This window comes from Vicia villosa, linkage group LG6 (genome assembly GCF_029867415.1).
Source record: "Vicia villosa cultivar HV-30 ecotype Madison, WI linkage group LG6, Vvil1.0, whole genome shotgun sequence".
In the NCBI taxonomy this organism is placed as follows: domain Eukaryota; kingdom Viridiplantae; phylum Streptophyta; class Magnoliopsida; order Fabales; family Fabaceae; genus Vicia; species Vicia villosa.
Genome location: NC_081185.1, coordinates 84,568,189 through 84,591,838, shown reverse-complemented (window position 1 = coordinate 84,591,838; position 23,650 = coordinate 84,568,189). Strand labels below are relative to the sequence as shown.

The following is a 23,650-nucleotide window of genomic DNA, read 5'->3' as shown; positions in this document are numbered from 1 at the left end:
ATATTAACAAATAATTTAAACATTGTTAAGAAAAATTAATAAGTGAATATTAACGGGTCTAAATTTATTATGTGAATAAAATAATCTAGTAACAAATTTATTAGATTGAATAAAGTAATCTAATTTCATAGCATTTAACAAAAATTTCTGTCTAAACCCAGTTTTCAGTCATCGCATTTCACCGAAAATGGAATCCAAAGAGAATCCAAACCCAGTTTCATCGCATTTCACCGAAACCCTTTTCACGATCGTGCAATTACGACAACGAAGCTGAAGAAGTTTGAGAGTTCACCATCGCTCATTTCACAGTTATCATCGCTCATTTCACAGTGACAACATGCATTGGTAAAACGAAGGTAGGGTTTTATATATTGAGCGATATGCATTGGTAGTTGAAGATCTAGGGTTTTATACTCCTGAAAATGGATTGTTGGTTCGAAAATTAATTCCTATTGTTTGAATGTCTTGTGTTGTATATGATTATTTTAGTAAATTTAAGCATTAATAGTTATTCAGGAAGTGAAATTGTTCATGATTGGGTGAATTAATTTGTGTTGCAGCTTCAGATCAGTTGATAGATCACTTGAGGAATGAGTATGATAAGGTTCTTGAACACAACAATGACTTGGTAAATGAATTGATTTCTATTAGGTATGTATGTATGGAAATGAATTGATTTCTATTAGTTATGTATGTAAATGAATTGATTCCTCTTTTTGGTGAGTAGATTTTTGCTGAATATTGTTATTTTTTTGCGGTGGTAGATGCATTGTGTGTTTGGACATTACAATATTGAATTTTTTTTCTCATACAGGCTTGCCAAAGACAAACAACTCTTTGATCTATTATCATTTTTGTGGTTGTTGAAAATAGCTTATTCATATATGGTAAAAGCAGGGCAATCTTTGAAAGCTTGATATTACTGCTTATTCACTTTCTCAAATAGAATAAATGTTATCTTGAACTTCTTATTACAATATTTTTAGAGTCATTTTAAGAATGATTATGTGGATTCTATGTTGAAAAACTGGGTTATGCATTTAGAGTACATTTATTGCAGATTAAACCTCTATATATTTCATTCAGCTAGCATGTATAAGAGTATAACTAGATGTTCTTGTAACAATTCCATGTATCAAAAGGGGAAATGTTACATGATTCTATGAGGATTCTAAGCAAAAATATGTTTTCTATGTCAAAATTTCATTAGATTGTTTTCCATTTAATCTTTTAATCTTAATTAGATCCTGAAGATTGATCATGGATTCTATTTCAGTTTCAGAACAGGACATAGAGAATAATGTCAACAATAAGCAGTTTCTTCCAAGAAAGCCGGTAACTTATGCACCAATTTCTCTCATATTTTGTAACTGTTAGAAGCTGTATTTTTCTTTCTCTAACCTTCTTATTTTATTTCATAACAAAGGCAAGACAACCAAATCCAGTTGTTTATCGAAAACTGCGTCGAGGATCAGCTGCAGCCAGAATTCCTGAGAAGCAAACAGAGGCAAGACCATGTTAATTTCTTCCTCTATTTTGTGTTATTCTTTTCTTTTTGGAACATACATGTCTCTATTGTTAATGTTTACAACTTTCTATTAAGGAGTTATTGAGAACTATTGCGTTCTTAACATACGCTAATGCTACACAGACACGGGTATTTTACGATTCGGTCCATTTTACATGGTAGATTTCAATTTATGTATAACTTGGAAAAATCAAAGTTGTCATGATAATGATGTGACTTTTTTGTGTTTATCTTAGAATTCAATCAAGTAGTTCTAGAGGATGAAACTAAGTTGAAGGGAATTCCACCATATTTCTCTATGGCGTTTCAACTTCTATGCTTGTGCAATTTCCAAGCATTAATTTGTAGGATAATAGAGACAATAAGGAATATTGAAGCAAAAAATTGTTGCATTCAATTGTCTTTTAAATGCTTCCATAAACGAGCGACTTCTCATCTTGCAGATTTGCGATTCCACTGTTGATCCCTAGCCACACTCAATCACGGTTCCCTCTGCTCCGGTCGCCGTTGAAGATTCTTGAAATCTATGCAAAATTTAGTAGCTTCAATATTGCAAGAAACATTGCTTCTTGGAGTTGTATGAATTATGATTAATGCTTATAAATTATAATCAGTATGAGAGACTTAACGAGGTCCTTTATCTTTTTTCGATATGATGGGGATGGGTTTCTGTCTTGATAAGCCTTTTTGAGTTGGGCAGGTCATTTCAGAGAAGCAGAAAAATCAATAGAGACAATGTCAGTTCAACCGAATAATTCCATATGGAAACGTCACTGCTGCTAGTCAATTGAAAGTACTATTAACAGAGCTGGAATCTGTTCAAAGTTTTTTATCTATATAAATGTTCTTACTTTATTTGAATTTCAGCTACTGTTCATATTCTTAGGAGCTTTTATTGTGAGGAAGTTAAGAATTTGCAGCGAAAAAACTCAAAGTTAAGGAGTATAAGTTTTTCCCAAAGGATCCTGAAAGGCAACACATATTTTCTGGAGTTCTCTTTGGTAAGTTTTGCTTATAGCATTGAAAATCAATGACATTTAACTCAGCTTTATTTATTGACTAGTGTTTTGATAATATCATTGGGACTACATTGGGCTTTGTAGGTTAGTCACTTGGAATTTTTGGGCTGTGTTAGTGTTCAAGTGGGCAATGATGTGATACTGATCGCGACAAAATGGGGTATGTCTGTGATTATGACTGCAAGTGCATAGTCTATCGCGTAGTTTTAAAAGATATCAAACCCACAGGAACTAAGAATCGACCTAATGTAGTTAATCGCTACTACGTAAATCTAAGGCTAATATCTGATTGACTATGATCAGATGGGGAAGTAAAAGCAATATAATTTAATTAAATAAGCGGGAATATTATCGGTATGTAATGGTCGGATGTCGGGGATCTAGTAAACTATCGACGTGAATCGTAATTTAAAATACTCGTTCTGTAGAAATCACTTGTTTAAAAACCTCCCTCTCACACTCTTGTGTTTATTGATTACGATCTCATTATTAAAACTAAGTGAGCGCTCTCGCTGTATCAAATAAAGTTTAAAATGATTTTTGAAAATCGATGAAGTCTAATTAACCTTAAAGCGCTCTCGCTGTATTTAAGGTTAATGTTTAATTCCTACTGTCTAGTTAAAATCTCAAACTCTCGTTTTTATTGATCCCAACTTCTATTGTTTTTAACTCTCGTTACAAAACAATTGAATTAAGCATTATAAATTAATACCAGATAAATAAATTTCATTAATAAAATACGTCGAAAGTATTACTCGATTCCCTCTGATATGTGACCTTACATAGTGATAAAAAGTATTTAGTCGGACATTATTTTAATAGACGGAACAGAATAAGCATAGCAGATAAATAATATTTCGGGCATAATTCGATAAACTAACATAAACAGAGAATAATAATTAAAGCTAATAAATGAACCTGAATTAAAATTGCTAGACTGTAATGAATAATCTTGAAGTATAAATCCTTCGATCTGGAAGAAATATCGATTGCAGAAAATAAACTGAATCTAAAACTAAAACTAAATTCTGGAGCTTAAAAGAAATTGAAATGCAATAGTGTTCCGGTATAGAAAACTATTGCAGAGTGTTGGTTCGGGAAGAAAATAAAATTGCAGAAGAAAAATAATACGGCACTAGGTTAAAGTTCGTAACCCTTTCAATTAGTGTTGAAGGGTATTTATAGAGCTGCTTCAGATTCTTGGTCTTGAGTTTGTTTCGTCTCAGTTGCTGTTCTTTCGGAGGAGAAAATGGCGGAGAGAAGATAGCGTGAAAACAAAGTCTCTTCTGGGCCTGGGTGTGTGACTTAACGTCACACACTAATATTCAAAGGGGGTGCCGACCGGCAGGAGGGGGTGTGTGCCGACCGACATGCACTTCAATGTGCCCCACGTCACGTGCTCTACTTCCTGTGCGCGTTGGGCTTGCTTGCAGTCTGGGCCTTTGCTTCTTCTTATTTGCACCTCCTTATTTAAGTGTACTTTTAAGCAATTTCTCTTCATTTTAGCTCCTTTTTTCGATTATTTCTTTTGCGAGCTCCGATTAAATAAATTCTTGAAAACAAATAGAAATACCGGCATAATACAAAATAAAATAATAAAATCAAAATAAAATAGGATAATAATGCATGTAAATTAAGCTAAATATACGATACGTTTTCGTGATATCAAACTCACCTGCACTTGAACTTTGCTTGCCCTCAAGCAAACAATCAAAGAAAAAGGTTTTACACATGCATGAAAATCATCTCGATTTGTACTCGGTCGCGGTGGTAATTTGCTAGAGACACAGAAGCTCATATGAACACTAAAGACATAGTGGCGACACTAGACAACTCCAGCTTATGTAGACCAATTCAAATCATGCTATTACAGCTCATCTAGACCCTTTCGCTAGATTTTGCTTGTTTTCATTCGGGCGCAATCACATTAAGCCCTTTATCTTCACACGCACGTAGTAGAGTAACCGGTTAGTGACTATGATCCTTATTAGCACGAGGCTCTGGCACATTTCTGTGGTACCCACTTCTTTAACCAAATGTAAGCTGCGGGGGATCGAACCGTAATTCGCCCTACCAAGTTCAATACCAGATACTTTTGAACCAACTAAAAATAGGTTTCTTTATTGTTCGCAAGATATACATCCTTTGGGTTAAATGACCAGGTGAGGGTCACCTAGCTTAGTCAGTGCAATCTTTTAAATTCTTTACTGAAAATTTTCAAGATCATTTACTTATCTTCATCGGATCTCTACTTAGTTTGTGTTTAAGACGGTGTCGACTGCTGAATAAACTACTCGAAGCTACTTTAAAGCTAGAGGTTAAAGACTTTGAAATAATAAGTACTTAAATTGAATCTTGCATAAATCGGAGTTCTAGAGTGTCAAGACTGTAGCAATTTTGTTTAATAGTGCTTCGGCTCTAACATAGCTTAAATTGTATATCTTGGTACTTTCCGAGCGTGCCAGGCTATGCGTATAAAATAAAATGTTTATGGTTCAAATAGATGGAGAATTCGACAACTGAAAGATACTCGCATATATTGAACTTAAAATACATGGATTGAGATGATGGGAAATTAATTTTTTTTTAAAGGGAATAACTAAAAATACTAGAAATTAATTACTAGGAATTAAAATCTACTGACAATAATTAGAAAAGCAGCAAGCTTCCTCCCCCACACTTAAACGTTGCGTTGTCCTTAATGCGACTTTGTGTGGTAGAAACGGTGAAAACTCACTACTCGTTTCCTCTTCCTCGTGCTCTCCCTCGAGTTCATGCTCTTCCTCCTCTTCGACCTTCACCGCCGTCTCTAGGCGGAACTATCCCAGCATGGTACACATACTCATGTAAGCCCTCAACACGATATGTCAAGCAATGCATTTCTTCAGTTAGGTCTGCAATGCTTCGATCATTCCAATACGCATAATCGTGTTGATCTCTCTGCATTTGACGCATTAGCGTCATCATTTTGTTCTGACCCGCCTCAATCCTTTTATGACACTGAGTTTCTTCCTCGTGGTTGCGTATCATCTCTCTATACACATCATCCAGTATGACTGTTGATTTCTTCTTCGTGGTTGATGTCCAGATGGTCCAGCAACATTTTCAGGATTGGGTTAGGGGTTCTCGTCAGGCTGGGGCTCTCCTTGATCCATTTCTTGTTCAACCTCATCCACATTATCTGCATCATTTTGATTATCCTCTACATTCTCACCAGGAGCAGGTGCGTCGAGATCATAGATCCAGTTGTCTCTGCGGTCTATCCTAGTGATCTCGCTGTTTGGCAGTATAACACTGCGAATTTCCCTGTTTCACACCATGAGGTTGTATCTTCCGTCTGGTCTTAATTTGATAAGGCGACCAGCTCTGCAGTTATTGATATCCATAAAAATGGGTGGTAGAGAAGGCATATTTTCAAGCCTCTCATGCATGTCGAGGGCTCGAGCTATACCAGTGACAAGCCATCCTACACAGAATGGTGCGTTTCCTTCTCTTGATACGAGAGCTTGAATGTAAGACATAAGGAAAGTGCTGGCATTGATCCGATGGTTGGCAAAAGCACAATAAAAGAAGTATAACTCCTTACCATTGACTTTGTTGCTGTTAGTCCTTCCGAAAATAGTATTTGCTAAAATGCGGTGGAAGTAACGCATAACCGGCTTATGAATTTGCGAAGAGAAGCGCATGTCGGGAGCGACATTTTTGTTACCGGATATTTGACGCCAAATATCATTTGAGGTTCTTTGCCAGTCAAGCTCGGCGGAATTCTATAGTTGACTCCCTCAAGATCGCGCTTAAATTTTCTTGATTCATGGTGTACTCTCGGTTGAATAGTCGGAAGATAGCGGTTCCGATGAGGTTGTGAGAAGCGTCGGTGGGTGTGTGGTTAATATACGAGCTTAGGAACTGCAAGGTTAATGCCTCGTATGTGGGGAAGTCTAGTGTGCTTACGAATGATAAACCCGTTTTATTGAGCAATATTCGCACACCGATTTCGAACAGCCCCAAACTTCGCAAGCTTTCGATATGGGCGAATCTTGATGACACCACCCCTCTTTGAGAGAAACTTCGGTATCGGTTTTATTGAATTTCTCCGCTTCTCCGTTCCGGAAAATGACACCAGGAAACTCGTCTTCGTTTTGTTTGTTGAGGTTGGCCATAATGATTTTTCTGCAGGAAGTGTGAAAGAAAATTGTAGGAGAAATAGCAGAAAAATGCTTGTGGTTCTGTTTGTACCAGTGGGGTAATATAGTAGTGTGAAAGTTGAAAATAGATTGACTGAGTATTGAATGGAAATTAAGGTGAGGTTTGAATTGAAGATGAAAATGGGAATTGATTTAGCACTGAGAAGTTTGAAATAGCAGAAAATTTGGTTGCTTATGGTGTGGAAACGAAGCAAATGCATCTCTGCATTTAAAGGGAAGGTGACGGACGGCAGAAGGGGGGTTGGGACGGTCGGCGTAGGGCCCCCTCTGACGGTCGACAGACATGCATGTACATGCATGTGCGTCTATTTGCATGTGTGCAGCATGCATTCAGTGTTGCAGAGATTCCTTTCATTGCTTTTTGACCAAGATGCATGTATTCTTAGTGGACTAACATAAATTTGACATAAATACTTTTGACTGTTAGTCAAAGTAATTAAATTTGGTACACATAATAGTATCAGTAGCATAATATAACTCTATCCTATACCAGTATAATTTTTATAACAGTAGCAGAGTAGAGTAAAGGTATATATCGGTATATCAGTATCATAATAAAGCATAAGTAGCAAACTGATATTTTGCTGTGTTCCACATATATATTATCAGCAATATTTATTTATTAACCATAGCAGTGAATGAACACAGACATTAGCACATAGCAGAAACAAAGTTTGTGATGCACACACACAGACTTAGCAGATGAAATTAAGCAGAAAAGTAAAAACAGAATAAAGAAAGTACTGAATTTTATTAAAATCAAAAACTGAAAATTAAAATTTGTCTTAAAAATAGAAATACTAACTAATTAAAAACTGAAAATTGAAAAACTGAAAATTAAAACTACTAAAGCGATAAATCCTAACTAACATTTTGAAGTCGGGATGGACTGAAAGTGCTGATAAAAACTGTCGAGATTTGCCGTGACCAAATCCATAGATCCGTGGAAATCTCCTCGGAGTCTCCCTAAATCGGTACGATGTACATCAACGTCGTTCCGAAGGGTCTCAATAACAGCAGCATGGTCAACCATAGGCACATCCTCATAAGGTGTAGTATCAATGTCATGGTAGCCAGTCGGTGTCCTCGGGTCACTTTCTTCCTCCTCGAAATCATTTTCACCTTGTCCTTCCAAGTCATAAATCCAATTTTCTTTCTTGTGAACACTTGTGAACCTAATGCAGGGTAAGGCAAAATGATTAACAGGCTCGTAGTTCACGAGAAGCTAATAAGGTGGAGACTCATAGATGCTAATCAGGCTTTTGTTGAAGCAAAACTCCATGTCCATGGATTTGAATCCTCCATAAGGAATCAATCTAGCAAGAGGGCCTCTCAAAGATAAGGCACGGGCGATCTTAGTGACAAGACCACCTACAAGGATAGGACCGATAGTATCTTGGGCCTGAGTGGCCATCCTAGCAAGCATAAATGATACTCCCATAACTGGTCTGGCTTGGAAAACACACATCATTATGCCTAGCTCATCCTTAGTCACCGAGGTATCGCACCGAGGTTTTCCAAAAAGTGTGAAAGCTAGTATCATGTGGAAATACCTAATGGCGGGATTGTGGATTTCTGAAGAGAGTCGTAGATCATTCTGGTTTCTACCAAATATGGTACTCCAAAAGTAGTCAACTATGTTATCAGGGAAGTACTCATCATCGACTTCCATTAAGGCATCCATGTCTTTAGGAAATCCTAGTAACTCGGCCAGCTGACGGGTGGTGAAGCGGTAGGTGAATCCAAACAGCCTAAATGAAATTCTTCATCTGTTGAATCCTAATCCAAGTCTAGGCTCATAACGGAGGGAACTCAGAAACTCTAAGGTTAGGTTGCGGAAAGTGGGTGTACGGGTGGTAAGGAGATCCTCCCATCCAATCTGATGAAGCATAAAATGCACTCTTTCCCGAATACCTAGAACTGTCAGAGTCGCATCATGCGAGAAAGCGGTGAGACCCATCTCACGTTATGCCAAAATCCCATATCGTCTCTGCTGATCCTCACTCCCAAAAGTAACTACCATGTCATCAGTGAAATCCATCTCTAAAGTCAGAAAAGAGGTTAGTACCCTGGAAGTTTTTAAAATCAGAAAGAAAAGTTTTAAGTTAGTATGATTTAAAACAAAAAGAGTTTGTATTTTGAAAATAGAATGCATAAAGAAAAGAAAAGAAATTTTAATAAAACATTTAAAATTAAAATGATTTAAAAGAAAAATAAAGTTAAAAGGTGGGTTGTCTCCCACGAAAGCGCTTTGTTTAACGTCGCAAGCTCGACGAATCGATGGTTAGTTTTTCGACTTGACGATTAACTCTACGAGCTTAAGACTATCAGTGTAGTATTTGTTTTCAACAATATGGTAATGTTTTAATCGCTGCCCATTTACAATGAAGCTATCGCTCGATTTTCCTTTAATTTCGACAGCGCCACTTGTATATACTTTGGTAACTTCGAGTGGACCAGACCACCTTGAACGAAGTTTTCATGGAAAGAGCTTAAGTCGAGAATTGAATAGTAGCACCACATCTTCTTCATTGAATTCCTTCCTAGAGATGCGTTTATCGTGTCACTTCTTTGTTCTTTCTTTGTAAATCCTAGCATTCTCGTAAGCATCCAATCTAATTACCTCCAACTCATTAATATCTAATAGCCTCCTTTCGCCTGCGGCGGTGTAACTTAAGTTTAACATTTTTATGGCCCAGTAGGCTTTATGCTCTAGTTCTACCGGTAAATGACAAGATTTACCGTATACTAATTTGAAGGGCGTGGTTCCTATTGGTGTCTTGTAGGCGGTTCTATACGCCCACAATGCTTCGTGTAACTTAGTTGACCAATCCATCCTAGATGTGGCAACATTCCTTTCAAGTATTTGCTTGATTTTTCTATTCGAGACTTCAACTTGTCCACTCGTTTGTGGGTGGTAAGGTGTTGCTACATGGTGTCGGACTCCATACTTTACTAAGAGTTTTTCGAAAATTCTAGATATGAAGTGGGATCCCCCGTTGCTAATAACTAATCTTGGTACACCAAACCTCGGGAAGATTATATTCTTGAAAAGCTTAATCACTACTTGTGCATCGTTTGTGGGTGAGGCTACAGCTTCTATCCATTTAGATACGTAATCTACTGCGACAAGTATGTAATTATTTCCAAAGGACGATGGAAAAGGTCCCATAAAATCTATTCCCCACACATCAAAGATTTCTACTTCTAAAATGCCCTTTTGCGGCATCTCATCTCGCGTAGATATGTTTCTAGTGCGCTGACAGCGGTCGCAATTTCTAACAGCGATGTGGACATCCTTCCACAGATTGGGCCAAAAGAGACCGGCTTGCAGAATCTTAGCGCATGTCTTTGATGTGCTTGCATGCGCACCATAGGGGGCATCATGGCAATGATGTATTATGCTTTCTATTTCTTCTTCCGGAACACATCGGCGGAATATCCCATCAGCACCTCTTTTAAACAGCAAAGGTTCATCCCAATAGTACTGTTTAAGGTCATGGAAGAACTTCTTCTTTTGTTGATAGGTCATGTCAGGCGGAAGCACTTTCGCTGCTAGGTAGTTGACAAAATCAGCATACCATGGCAGTGTGGTTTTGGTGCTTAGTGTCTTAACGACTTCGGTTTACGCTTTAGGTTGTTTCAATGTGTCGCTTTCGGATTCTAAATGTGCTATTAAGCGTTCATAAGGGAAATCATCATTGATTGGTGTTTCTTCTGTTTTAATACCTTCCATCCTAGGTAAATGGTCGGCTACTACGTTTTCGGTTCCCTTTTTATCTTTGAATTCCAAATCAAATTCTTGTAGCAGTAGGATCCACGTTAATAGTCTTGGTTTTGCATCTTGTTTAGCTAGTAGATACCTAATGGCTGCAAGGTCGGTATAAACTATTATCTTTTCTCCTATCAGATAGGAACGAAACTTATCTAACGCGAAGACCACAGCCAAGAGTTCCTTTTCGATTGTGGCGTAATTCATTTGCGCAGGGTCTAAGGTCCTACTTGCATAGTATATTGCGTGGAGTTTCTTATCTTTCCTTTGGCCTAAGACTGCTCCTACAACATAGTCGCTTGCATCGCACATAATTTCAAACCGTAAATTCTAGTCGGGTGGTTACATTATGGGTGCGGATATAAGGGTTGTCTTTAGTACTTCAAAGGCTTCTAAACATTCATCGTTGAAATTAAACTCAACGTCTTTCATTAAGAGGCTGGTCAGAGGTTTAGAGATCTTAGAAAAGTCCTTTATAAATCTTCGATAGAAACCTGCGTGTCCTAAGAAGCTTCGTATCTCTCTAATTGTTTTTGGGAGTTGGAGATTTTCTATTACTTCGATCTTTGCTTTATCGACTTCAATTCCTCTTTCGGAGACCACATGTCCAAGTACAATCCCTTGTTTAACCATAAAGTGACACTTTTCCCAGTTTAGGACGAGGGTAACTTGTACACATCGGTCCAATACTTTTTTCTAGATTTGAGAGGCATCCTTCGAAATCCTCCCCACATACAGAGAAGTCGTCCATAAAGACTTCCATGATGTTGTCTATGTAATCAGCGAAAATTGACATCATGCATCTCTGAAATGTCGTAGGGGTGTTCCATAATCCGAACGGCATTTGTCTATAAGCGAATGTTCTATAAGGGCATGTGAAGGTTGTCTTCTCTTGGTCATCAGGGTGAATTGGGATTTGAAAGAATCCTGAGTAACCATCCAGGTAGCAGTAATAGGAATGTTTTGTTAAACGTTCGAGCATTTGGTCAATTAAGGGAAGAGGGAAATGGTCTTTCCTTGTGGCTTTGTTCAATTTGCGATAGTCAATACACATCCTTGCTCCAGTCACCTTTCTTTCGGCGATAGATTCGCCTGAATTATTTACGGTAACTGTTATGCCTCCCTTCTTTGGTACACAATGGACCAGACTTACCCACTGACTATCAGAGATTGGATATATAATTCCGGCATTCAGAAGTTTGGTAACTTCATCTTTAACTACTGTGCTCAGGATAGGGTTAATCCTTCTTTGATGTTCCCTAGAGGTTTTGCAATCTTCCTCCAACATGATGCGATGCATACATATGGAAGGACTTATTCCTTTCAGATCAGCAATGTTATATCCTAACGCAGATGGATACTTCCTTAACATTTGTAATAGCTTTTTGGTCTATATGGCTCCTAGTTCTGCGTTGACTATTATTGGTCTTTTGAGCTCATCGTCTAGGTATTCATACCTAAGAGTCTTGGGTAATGGTTTCTTAGGGCAAGGCATAGGGTTGGGTGTCAAAGTTAAGCATTCGCTTAAACTATCGTCTCGATATTCCGGACGCCAATTGTCATCTTCGAAAATCTGGGGCATCGGAATCTTTATAACTTCAGAGTAAGATTTTTCCGATAATCCTATCTCTCTTACACATCCATCAATAACTTCGACCAAGTAACATGTGTCTTCTATAGCCGGGGCTTGAAGGAATTGTGTTAAAATAAACTCGACCTTCTCCTGACCTAATTCGAATGTCAGCTTGCCTTTCTTTACGTCTATAATAGCTCCAACTGTAGCTAGAAAAGGTCTTCCTAAGATTATAGGAGTATTGACGTCTTCCTTTATGTCCATAATGTTGCACCCCAAAATTTGCCCACTTATTTATACCCAATTGGCTTTCATGTCACATTCATATGCATACCTCACGTAGGTCATTCACTCAATACATTCATTCATATCATTGTTATTGTTCAAGAAAATTGATGAAAAAAGCTTCTATGTGGGAGATATCTTGATTCAAAAGAGAAGGTTTGAAGTTTGATTATATGGCCTCATTTCCATTGAAGTTCTCCTAAAATCAGGATTTCATCCTCTCCAGTTCAAAGCTCTGATAAAAAGATGCAATCCTCAAATTCCGGGTTTTCAGACTAGGGTTTTGACCAAAGTCAACCTTGTTTACTTTTTGGTCAAAATTTAATCAGGAGATGACTTTGAGTGTGAACTATGGTTGTCTTGAAGAAATATTCATTGGATCTTCTTTGGTTGAAAATTGATTGAGAATTAGATCGGAGATTGATTAATCAGAAAAATTCATCTGAAACTGAAAAAGTCAAATAGTTGACTTTTTGGTCAAAATCAGGGTCAATATGCAAATGTTGACTTTTGGTGGAGAAGCGGTCAAAGAAAGTCAAAAAATGAGAAAAATCAAGAAATAACTAAAACCTGCCCAAAATGGAAAGTAGTTGAAATGGGAATATCCAAAAGAGGAAAGTTCTACACTTAAAGAATTTTTGGGTAAATTTCAAATTGGCTGGGCAGCTGACTTTAAGTCTAATTATCACGTGGAAAATGGCAAAATTTTAAGACAAACTCAACATCAAAGGTGTTCAAATCATAGCCATCTACAAATTTGTAGTTGGAAGATTTTCCATTTGGAGCTTAGATCAAAAGATATGGATGAGAGGAGTTTGAAGTTTTAAACTTGTACAAGTCATGTTGCTGGGCAAGTTTCTGGGCACACGAGGGCATTTTCACAAACACTTGGTGTGCCATCTTTGGGGATTATTTTAAAGAGACACAAGTAGCATATGCAATCAACTCCAATATCAATCTATTCTACCCCATTTCCTCTTTCATTTGATGCCAATACCATGACTTTTGGTTGAGTGTGGAGTAGGATATAAGGCTTTGAAGTCAGGATCTCACCAAGACACGTATTGCAAAGAACCTGGGCCAGAGGCTAGGGCACGCACGAGACATTTCCACAAGTACGTGGCGTGCCATTTTTGAAGTTGATTTTAGAAAGCTACAAGTATTCATTTGGCTCAAGCTTAACTTCAAACTATCCTAGTCCATGCACCCTATCCCATGGTCTAAGAGTCACATCATTTGGCTGCTTAATGGACAATTCACGAAGTGTCAAACTCATGTTCTTGACATGGAGCAAAGTTTAGCTTAGTGTTGGAGTCTGGCACGCGTGCAATTCCAGCAATGACACCATAGATTCGCAACGATTTCTCTCATCCTTCCAAGCCCTATTTCAAAACAATTTCCAACACCATTTCTCATCCATGCCATCATTACTTTGTGTGGAGGATAAGTTTGATATAAATGGTGGCTCCAAGGTAGAGATATAAGCTGGTGAAGATAGCACCCTGGAGAATTTATGTGGAAAGAACAACAAGCCAAAGAGTGTTATGACTAAGCACGTGACATACACTTGCATACTACTCCTATTGCCCATGCATGATTTTGGAACTCAAAAGCACATTAGAACCTTGATACATATAGATGAAGCTTGTGCATTAAGTTGGGAAAATAATTCACTACACCTATACTACATTATAACTCCCATGCAACCTCACATATATATAAACCCCACGCCTTACTTTCCTTTCTTCACGATTCATTATTCCACTTTTCCAGTTTCTTCACTTTTCTCCCAATCATCACTTTCTCGTCTCTCTCTCCATAACGGTTTCATAACAAACTCCAAAAAACCTCTTCTACCTCTCATCATCTACACCTTCTTCATCTTCTTTCTCTCATCTCTACCTTCATCCTTCTACCACAACCTCCATGATCAAGCGTAACAAACCTTCATCAACATCACACCTCTAAGCTTCAATCTTCATCATCAATGGCAACTTCGTAATTACCACGAGACACCATTACCTCCTTCATCCAACTTTCGGATTCAAGAATCTTCACTAATCAGTTTACATCATCGATATCGTCGCATGGTTGCAAGCAAGATTCAAGCATCAATTCTACGTGATTCTGAGTTTACTTCTCAGAGATCTTCATCAAGTTCCATAGCTGATCATCATCTAAGATCCATCGAGTTGTAGATTTTTCTTGTTCTCAAGATCCAAGCTCGCTTCAGGTAAGACCTCAAAACCTCTGAACATGCTAGATAGATGGGTTAAGGCATTCTCATCTGGATATATATGAACTCTATGCGCCATGAGGATCCTATTGATGTGTTTAGTTTCGTTTTGGCAAAGTTTGTTTTGGTTAGGGTTTTTGAAATGCTTTTCGTTTGGATCTTAGAAGAGGAATAAGAGGAAATGGAGGTTAGATTTGGGTTCAGGGAGGGGTAACGAAGCGAAAGATGGTGTCTTTCTGAATTTCTGGGCGAAAACGCATTTGACTCCGGTGGAGAGTGGCCGGATAAGACGACCGGAGCCCTAGCTCTGTTATGTTTTTGCTTCCGTCTGCTGACGTGGCAGCGTGCCATGGGTTGGTTTCTCATTATTTTGTGTTTTCTATCTTATTCATATCATTGGTATGTGAGGTGGTAGCTCGTGATTGGCTTGTCATGTTTGCATGTCACGTTAATTAAGTGGACCATGGTATAAAATGCACGCTGATTGTTTACTGATTAAATAACAACATGTGAATACAAATGAAAGATTGGAATATAGGTCTGGGCCACGCCTCCTTGGGCCTTGGTTCATTTTTATATTCACACCCCAGCATTTTTGGGCCCAGACGCGCATCATCCTTAATCCAGTTCATATTTTGTTTGCTAATCCACCCCCCTCCATTGACAAATTTTTTAAATAATAAAAATAGTTTTCTTTTATATTCTTTTGCCTGTTAATTGAATTTTGCTTAAACAAAAATAATAAAAATGGCTTTCTACCCAAATTATTTTTTTTTAGATATTTGTTTTATTAGAATTTTTTAATTGTTGATTTTCTTTGAGTTTTGGTTGGTTCTCACATGGAAAATAAATAGTTCTTTTAGTTTTAATTCATGAAAATAGTTTTGCAATGAATAAAAATACAAAAAATGGTATGGTACTTGTGAATATTTCATTATTTTAGTATAGATTTTAATCCTTTCTTTTTGTGAATATTTTCATATTTTGAAAAATGTCTAAAATAACCCTAGTTGTTTAAAGTTGATTTTGGTCAACTTAAACAACTTTCTTCTTAGTTAATTCCCCTTAGATGTTAGTTTAGTCTTACTTAGGATTAGTCTTGTAAATGACAATTAGATTAGAGAATAGGTTAGTTCCCATTGTTCATTCCTTTTCTTTTCAATCTTAAAAAAAATCTAATAAATACCGACGAGGATCATACCGCTACTATTTTTCGTAGTAGGAAAGAAATGATTGAGGCGTAGTCCCCGGTGTATTTCTTTTCTACTTAGCGGAAGAGAAATGATTGAGGCGTAGGCCTCAGTGTATTTCTTAACCGCTATTTAGAGAAACGATTGGGGTGTAGACCTCGATGTGTGTTCTCTAAATATTCTAAATACTCAAACTTTTTTTGGTATGATCAAAGTCACAAATAAATTCCTTTAAAAAACACCCAACCAAAAATACTCAAAACATCTAATAAATGATCAGATTTAAAACAAAGTAAGGAAGTGGTGCGAAGCCTTGTAGTGGGTTTTGTCATCATGGCTTTACAATAAAAGACACAAACCAAAGTTCATTCTGCTGCTAAGAACAAGTAAGTCCATTCCAAAAGTAGGTGTGTAAGTCTCCAAAAGTCGAGCATCGTGGATTGTGACCTTAACCTCTGTTCACCTAAAAAACACAAAACAAATGGAAACTATGGAGCCGAACTACGGTAGCTCTAATTCCTGGTAAGGGATACGTAGGCATTGGGTCGCGGGGCCTAAGCTAGCACACTTGTAAATAATTCCTTCTTTTCCCCGTATTTCTTTTGCATTCATTCGCATTTAGATTTAGACATAGATATACACCCTTTAAATAGAAACAAACATAGGTGGATACCATCGAGTACGATGGACGTGAGGGGTGCTAGCACATTCCCCTTGCGTAACTGACTCCCGTACCCTGTTTCCCTGGTCGAAAGACCTTGTTCTTATTCTTTGTTAGGTTTCCTGATATTCCTTTCCCTTATGGGATAAATATATTAGTGGCGACTCTGATCCATTTTTCGCGGTAGCGACAGCTGACGACTCTGCTGGGGACGTGATAGACCTGTACTGGTCCATTCTTAGCGAGTCGATCCTAGCCTTTGTTTGTTACGTTTATTGGGTGTTTCTTTGTTTGTTTATATGTTTACATCTTGTATATATGTTGCATATCATGTTTATTTCCATGTTTGCATATCATGTTTACTTTCCGCATGCATCTGGACTATATTATGGGTCCCCGTTGGGGCCACATATTTTCTCTATTTGCAGGTTGGGTGGGATGTTCTATGAGGTAAAAGGCCCAATACCCAGGCCAGAGTTGACAGCTAGGATACCTAGGATAGAGTGGATAGTCATGACGCCGGCGAGATGTCAGGTCTAATCTAGTGCGATCTTGACACCCACGCCCAGTCGAGGTTCAAATGGGGTATTATCGTTGGCATGTAGATGCAACAATGGTGGTATCTCAGGAGGACTGATAACGCTGGTTGCCATATTGACCTACCCTGACCTAGATTCACCTGTGAGTGGGGAGGAATATACATGACAGGTACCGTTGGTGACTATTTAGTTCTGTTGGTGACTATTGTTCCTATGGTTCTATGATACATATGCCGAACCTTTGATCTCGTGACATCTGACATACATCATTTATTCAGAGGATTGTACACTAGTTACTAAGATTATATAGACCTGGATCCCATGCTTTTGCATTGCATAACATCATTGCTTTATCCACTTCATTTGTGGGTGTTTACGGTGATTTCCGGTAAACAACCGCTAGTCTTCCAAACTATAATAAATATGATTTGGTTACTCGCAGGATCGACTAGATTGATCCTAGGACATAGTCAAAAAGATTGTTATTTATGATGATTCGAACCATGTTTATGATTTGCCTTGAAAATAAGAATTACTCAATCGAAACAATAGAAGGTTAGCAATCACTTGGTTATACACGTAAATATAACTTCGGCGAAAGGTAAGTCAAGATAAAACATAAGACAAAAACTGTAAAAGTGCAAGAATCTTAAAATGCAGAAATGTTAAATACTTCAAAGATAAATAACATGAAAATAAAGAGTGCAGGAATGTAAATGGCAGGAAGTAAACAAAATGCAATAATATCGAAAGATACTTGAAAATAAAGGAAAATACACATGTATTAAAATGGTGGTGGTGTCATACGTACATTTCTCAGCGAACTCTTTCTCTTAACACTTGATACTTGAGTAATATGTGAGTGATTTGTACAAAATGAACACACGGAATCCTAACATTAAGACCCTTATTTATACTAATTTCGACCTTAACGGTCCTACGCTAATCTAATGCCACGTTTCTCATGAGAATCCTCGGAAAGCCATCTGTCTCTGGACAGTTATGCAAACTTCTTCGAATTTCAAATCCTCCCGCCTGAATCCTCCTTCGACGCGTGGCAATATAACTTAACATTAAAATACCACGAAAACACGCTAAGCATCAGTACTTAACATATTTCATAAAATTTGTCTAAGTCTCGAAGATATACACTCCTACTAGCTTCAGCATTCACTATCCTCGTTATGACTTAAAATTCTTCATCCTCGAAACATGGCCATCAGGAGCCATTCCCTATCTTTAAAGATGGTCATTAGTAACCACCTCCTTTGAATTTCAGACCTTCGAAGGACATTTCTTCCTAAACGAAATCTTCAGCTAACAAATTGCCCCCAATAAATGCCTGTTTCGAAAAACAAGAGAAATAGGCGTTTCTTGCTGTAACAAGATTTCGTTTTAGAGTTCCAAGATCATTGACTGACGTCACAATCATTTATGACTCTGTTTCCAAAACGTCTTGTCATTTTCAAAGATGTCTACTCATAACTTACATTCCCACGTTCTGGTCTCACTTCCTGATCATTACTCCTATATACTAGGAGTAAAGCTAATAAATATTCGACCGCCGTTGGATGAAATCAACGCCTGCTGCGTGTCTCTTGGCTTTTACCCAAAAGATTTGAAAGGGTTTCCGTTAAACCTTTAAATACGAAACTTTAACCTTCACATAACTTTCACCTCTTATTTCCTTATTTCTCCACAGAAAAGAACACTCCTGATTATATTCAAACCCATTCCAAAAAAATCAAACTTACTCATGGCGTCTTTCTCAAATGTTCTTCAACCAGCTTTGAAACTTCAACAATCTACACAGATGGGGGATCAAGAGTACATACCAAACCCAAATTCTGCGGAAGTGCGCGCCATTTACGCTTCTCAGGTAATCATTCCTTTTGAACTTTCTGGGAAAACTCATGCTTTCATGGGTCCTTTACCAGGAGAAACTAACCCTTCTCTAAGTAAATTCTTTCCTGCTTATTATAAAACTAGGCTGTTAGTTAGTAAGAACAAAATAGATGAAGATGGCCGTCCTATTTCATCAAAGCCTGATGATACGGAAAACACTTCGATCGTAAACCCTTCATCCCTAGAGAAAATTAGGTTAAACTATGTAACCAATTTTGTGAAAGTTTTTAGGTCAATTCCCTTAGCAAAAGACCCTGAACTATACTATGCCTGGTTGGCAAGAGTAGAGAAACACAAGGCTTCTTTCTGGCAAGAACTAGGCATTTATGATTTAATCCAACTGTCCAAGACTGGTTTAGAATACAACCAAACCATGTTAGTTGCATCAGTTTATTTCTGGGATGCTTCCCATAACACTTTCCATCTTCCATGTGGAATGATCACCCCCACGCTTTTCGACATAGCTGCCATTACGGGGCTTCGACCAATCGGAGAACCTTTCGACCCCAACGTCATGGATACTGATACTATTAACTTTAATGAAGCAACTGTTACTTATACTGCATTCATTCAAAAGTATCATGACGAAAATAATGAAGTAGTCTCAGACGAAGAGCACATTGCTTTCTTAGCCTTATGGCTTTCGAGGTGCGTCTTCTGTTCTAGGTCCATACAAGTGGCAAAAAGATATCTCTGTATGGCTAATCAACTCCATGCTGGAACAAAACTAAACCTAAGCCAATTAATTCTAGGGTTTCTCTATGAGAACCTAGGTGAAGTAACAGACCTTGTAAAGAATTATAAAACAGGCTCTTTGCTTTTCGCTGGCCCCTTCTGGCTGTTCCAACTGTGGCTCAATGCTACTTTTGAGGCTCAACTCCCATTTCGAGGTGTTGTGAACGAAGAAGATCCAGATATTAAAAATCGAACTGTAGAAGGAACCAGGTTGGCTTCGCTAACCCCAAAAGAAGAGACTGGTAAACTCCGTGAGCACTTTCTAGCATATGTCATGATGTTTGCTCGATGTCATCAATTCAGCCCTTCGATGGCTCCGTTCGTAAACAGGACAGTGGGTCCCGAATGGTTCACTCGAAAGTTTCTACCAACATCAAAATCAAGAGACTGAATCTATGACTATTTGGGGAGCTTTCCTTACCCCAAGGTTATTCTATCACCGTCTTCGCCCCTCCAAAAGCCAATATGTTCTCCTCTGCTACCAACCAAATCTGGTATCAAGGCAATTTGGATTGGTTCAAGTAAAACCCAAATGTCTGTACGAGAAAAGGAACCACATGTGTTTACACACTTTATATCTGACTGAAGAAGAATGTGAATAAAAAATTGCCAGATATGCTGGTGTGACCAATCTTTCACCTATCCCTTTCGATCCCGCATTTTACTCTACCCCGGATTTTCAACAATGGTGGACGGACTATTACACTACGCAAATCTTTGACGCTGAGAGCCTTACTCGCGAACTAACTGAAGCTTTTGCTGATGTGCAGGAAAAATTTCAAAAAGGTACTTCGACTCATATTAAAGAAATACAAGCCTTTCAAAAGTTCTTTGAAACCATTTACAGGCCTGATGATCTTAGTCGGACCGTTCGTGAGGCTGCAGTCACTTTGCGCGAAAAGTTTTCTGCTAAACTGGATAAGTTGAAACTGCCCTCGTCTGTTCGACCAGAACTGCGTTATGAAGTGGCTTTCAAACTTAATCCTCCAAAATTCCCTCCACTGCCAAGCGCTGATTTTGGTGTGGCTTTAAGCCCTCCTTTCCCAGACTGGTTCGTGTGTGGGAATGTTTTTAAAATTCTTCAGGAAAGCACTAAAAATTGCGCTGAACGAGTGGTCCCGACTAAGCATACCCTGGATACTTTCAAAGGACATCTCCATATAGATCTTGAACATGTTCGTGTCTTGACTCCAATACCTGAAGGTTTGAGTTTAGCCAAATTTTTGACTAACATTCCTTTTCCGCTGAAATACTAATTCCAGTTTCAACTACAGCTGTTGCTCGAAGGAAAAAGATCAAACAACTCCCTGCGCAGAAAGCTTCTGAAGTTTCGCAGAGCAACAAGCCCAGTGAGAGTGACTCTATCACTGCTGACAAGAAACCCACGGTATATACATACTTTATCTTTCATTTGTATGTTACATGAATCATACTTACCTCACCCAATTTATATTTTCAGAGTTCGAAGCCTCCACCACATTCGAAGCGAAAAACCTCTCCAGTAGTTGTCTTAGATGACGATGAAAAATCTCCACCTCGAACCAGACAAGCCCAAAAGAAAAGGCAAAAGGCTGCTACTCCTTCAGGAAAAGAAAAGGGATCTGGGTCTTCGAAACTTACTTCACCGGGTGACAAGGTATCTTCTGAAGAATCACCTTTGAAAGGTGGTAGTAACGCTTTCGTTGTCGAGAGCCACAATTCGAGCCCAGATAACATCCTAACTAAGGTATTTGGATTTCCCAACCTAATCATCTTTATAAATTCTTAACTTAAAATAATTAAGTTAACGTTTTACCTTATGATTGTAGGATGATGTTGGCACAGCCACTTCTGACCTCAAATCCTTCACTCTTAATATTGATCTTGATAACCTCCAAGGTAGATGCATATTCTTTTTTACAGTGAAAAGATTTCTTGCAACTTTCCTCACCATAACATGTTCTAATTATTTCATGCAGGTAAATCTCATGTGCTTTCACCAGTGGTCGAAGACGCTCAGCCTCTTGCGACTATCATTCCTAGTACAGCAGTTGAAGGGAGCCATTCAACTGATGATTCTCCACCTAACCACAAGAGCAAAAAAGCAGACCAACAATGTTCAGGTAGCAACAATGCAGCTGGTCATCCAACTGGTAGTGAGGACACTTTATCTAAACAAGATGTCATGGAAGAAACCTCCAAGTTAGCCACAGTAGTTCCCCACGAGACCACACCTTTTGGGACCATAGTTTCTCCTGAAACTACTTCGACTCCTGCCCCAGCAAAGCCTACTCATTCAGAATTGGAGCAGCTTAAACAAACTGATCCTCTCAGCTTCCTCAAGGCTATGATGGATATTGATAATATTTCGCCTTCTGAGCTCGAAACTTCTCCAGCTGTACAGCCAGAATCTGGTAATAAAGAGGATACTTCCGTCCTTCTTCATCAGATAAAGGAAAAGTTCTTCAAAACCAACCTCGTCGAAATTCTTAGCAAGGATCCTATCAAAAGTCGTAGCTTGAATCAACTTCTGAAAAAGGTGGATCTTCTTCTGGTTTCAAATGAAGTCTCAGAGGTGATTGTTTTGCTGGGTTCTCTGATTGAACAACTCCAATCAAACATTCTTCGACGTTGCCATATTGAGGAACAACTTACTACGAACATGGCTTCTCATAGTTCATCTTGGAAAGCCGCTACTGATGCGTCGAAGAAAGGTGATGCTCTCAAGCTTAAACGCTCAGAGAAACAGAAAGAGTATGATGAATGTGAGCAGAATATCCAATCCTGGAAACAAGAGATTGTCCAGCTTGAGGAAAAGATAAAGGAGGCTGAATCTCGCAAGGCAACCATTCAACAAATCAATGAGCAGGAATTGACTGAAGTTGCACGTTTAGGAATCCAACATTTCGAGGCTGCACGAAAACTAGTTCCTGAAATTGACGAACTGAAGAAACAAAAGGCCTTGATTGAACTTCGCATGTCTTCCTGGGAGATTCAGTATTCGAAGATAAAAGACACTCTTCCTAGAGATTTTAATTAGTCCTTTCGACTCTTGTAATGATTTTTCTATAATGCACATTGGTTTTTCTTGTAATCGAATTCCATCAGGGATATATCTATGTAGACCTTTTGTTTGCCAGTTTACATATTCTATACCATTTTGAAATGATCATGAGTAAGACTCTGGCAATTCTTCAAATCTTGTCAAAATATATTTAATTGTCACAGTAATCTTAATAAATATAAGCATGTGACCTGACTATCCTTCGCACCCCTTTCAGTCTAGACTTGACGTTTCCACTCCCCTAGCCGTAACCATTATTAAAAGATGACATCACTTTCTTCAAAACGTCTTTTTTAAGACGTGCGTGCACCAGTTTCTCATGATTACATTGCAACTTCAAAGGGCGGGAAACGGCGGAAGCCATAAATCCTCTTTGGAATACCAAACGCAGTCTAATCAATCATTAAAAATTAAACCGTTCTTCTATTGCCCCAGGTCTATATAAAGGTTCAATATCACACTTCTTCCTTCACACTTATTTGAAACCTTTGCTCAAAATTTTTTTTCTCTTTCTCTGTTTCTCAGAAACATAAAGCCTAAAAACAAAACCTTTTTTAACCTTTTCCTTCTCTTCATGGCGCAACCTCTTACTTACAACAACATCAGAGCTTGCATAAAGAAAGAGTTCAAACTTTCTGAAGAAGAATTTGATGAAAACTTCATCAGCATTGGTGCTCTCTTCGCCAATCAAGAACTTGATTTCTACTATGAAATCCTAGAAGGACCAGTCTATCCCAACATGCTGGCTGATTTCTGGATGTTTGCGTCTTTACGCATAGATCCAGAGGGCAGAACTACCATAGTCTCTGAAGTTCGACGTGCCCAAATCAGAATCACTCCTTCCACCATCTCTAACTTGATGAGATGCAACAAATCTGGCGAAACTTTTGATGATAATAGCTTCAACATGACAACTCATCTTTTGTTGAGGACTCTCATGGACAACGACCCTTATAGTG

The 23,650-nt window shown here is 38.3% G+C and overlaps 2 protein-coding genes across 2 annotated transcripts; both read left to right on the top strand.

Annotated features, from left to right (window-relative positions):
• Positions 1-148: 148 nt before the first annotated feature.
• Positions 149-21,608, top strand: LOC131609281 (uncharacterized). The gene is made up of 5 exons (XM_058880977.1): positions 149-356; positions 561-651; positions 1,277-1,335; positions 1,427-2,529; positions 2,632-21,608. Exon 5 carries the CDS (start codon positions 18,765-18,767, stop codon positions 20,037-20,039), a length of 1,275 nt encoding a protein of 424 aa, XP_058736960.1. The 5' UTR covers positions 149-356; positions 561-651; positions 1,277-1,335; positions 1,427-2,529; positions 2,632-18,764; the 3' UTR covers positions 20,040-21,608.
• LOC131614024 (uncharacterized) lies at positions 20,206-22,667 on the top strand. The gene is made up of 4 exons (XM_058885654.1): positions 20,206-20,242; positions 20,911-21,035; positions 21,457-21,526; positions 21,607-22,667. The coding sequence occupies exons 1-4, from the start codon at positions 20,206-20,208 to the stop codon at positions 22,665-22,667; spliced, it is 1,293 nt and encodes a 430-aa protein (XP_058741637.1).
• Positions 22,668-23,650: the final 983 nt, after the last annotated feature.

Coding starts and splice junctions, on each gene's coding strand:
- LOC131609281 (XM_058880977.1), top strand. CDS start 18,765: ATGGCGTCTTTCTCAAATGTTCTTCAACCAGCTTTGAAACTTCAACAA.
- LOC131614024 (XM_058885654.1), top strand. CDS start 20,206: ATGTGTTTACACACTTTATATCTGACTGAAGAAGAAT. Junction 21,036..21,456: donor CTGCTGACAAGAAACCCACG/GTATATACATAC, acceptor TTATGATTGTAG/GATGATGTTGGCACAGCCAC. Junction 21,527..21,606: donor TGATCTTGATAACCTCCAAG/GTAGATGCATAT, acceptor TATTTCATGCAG/GTAAATCTCATGTGCTTTCA.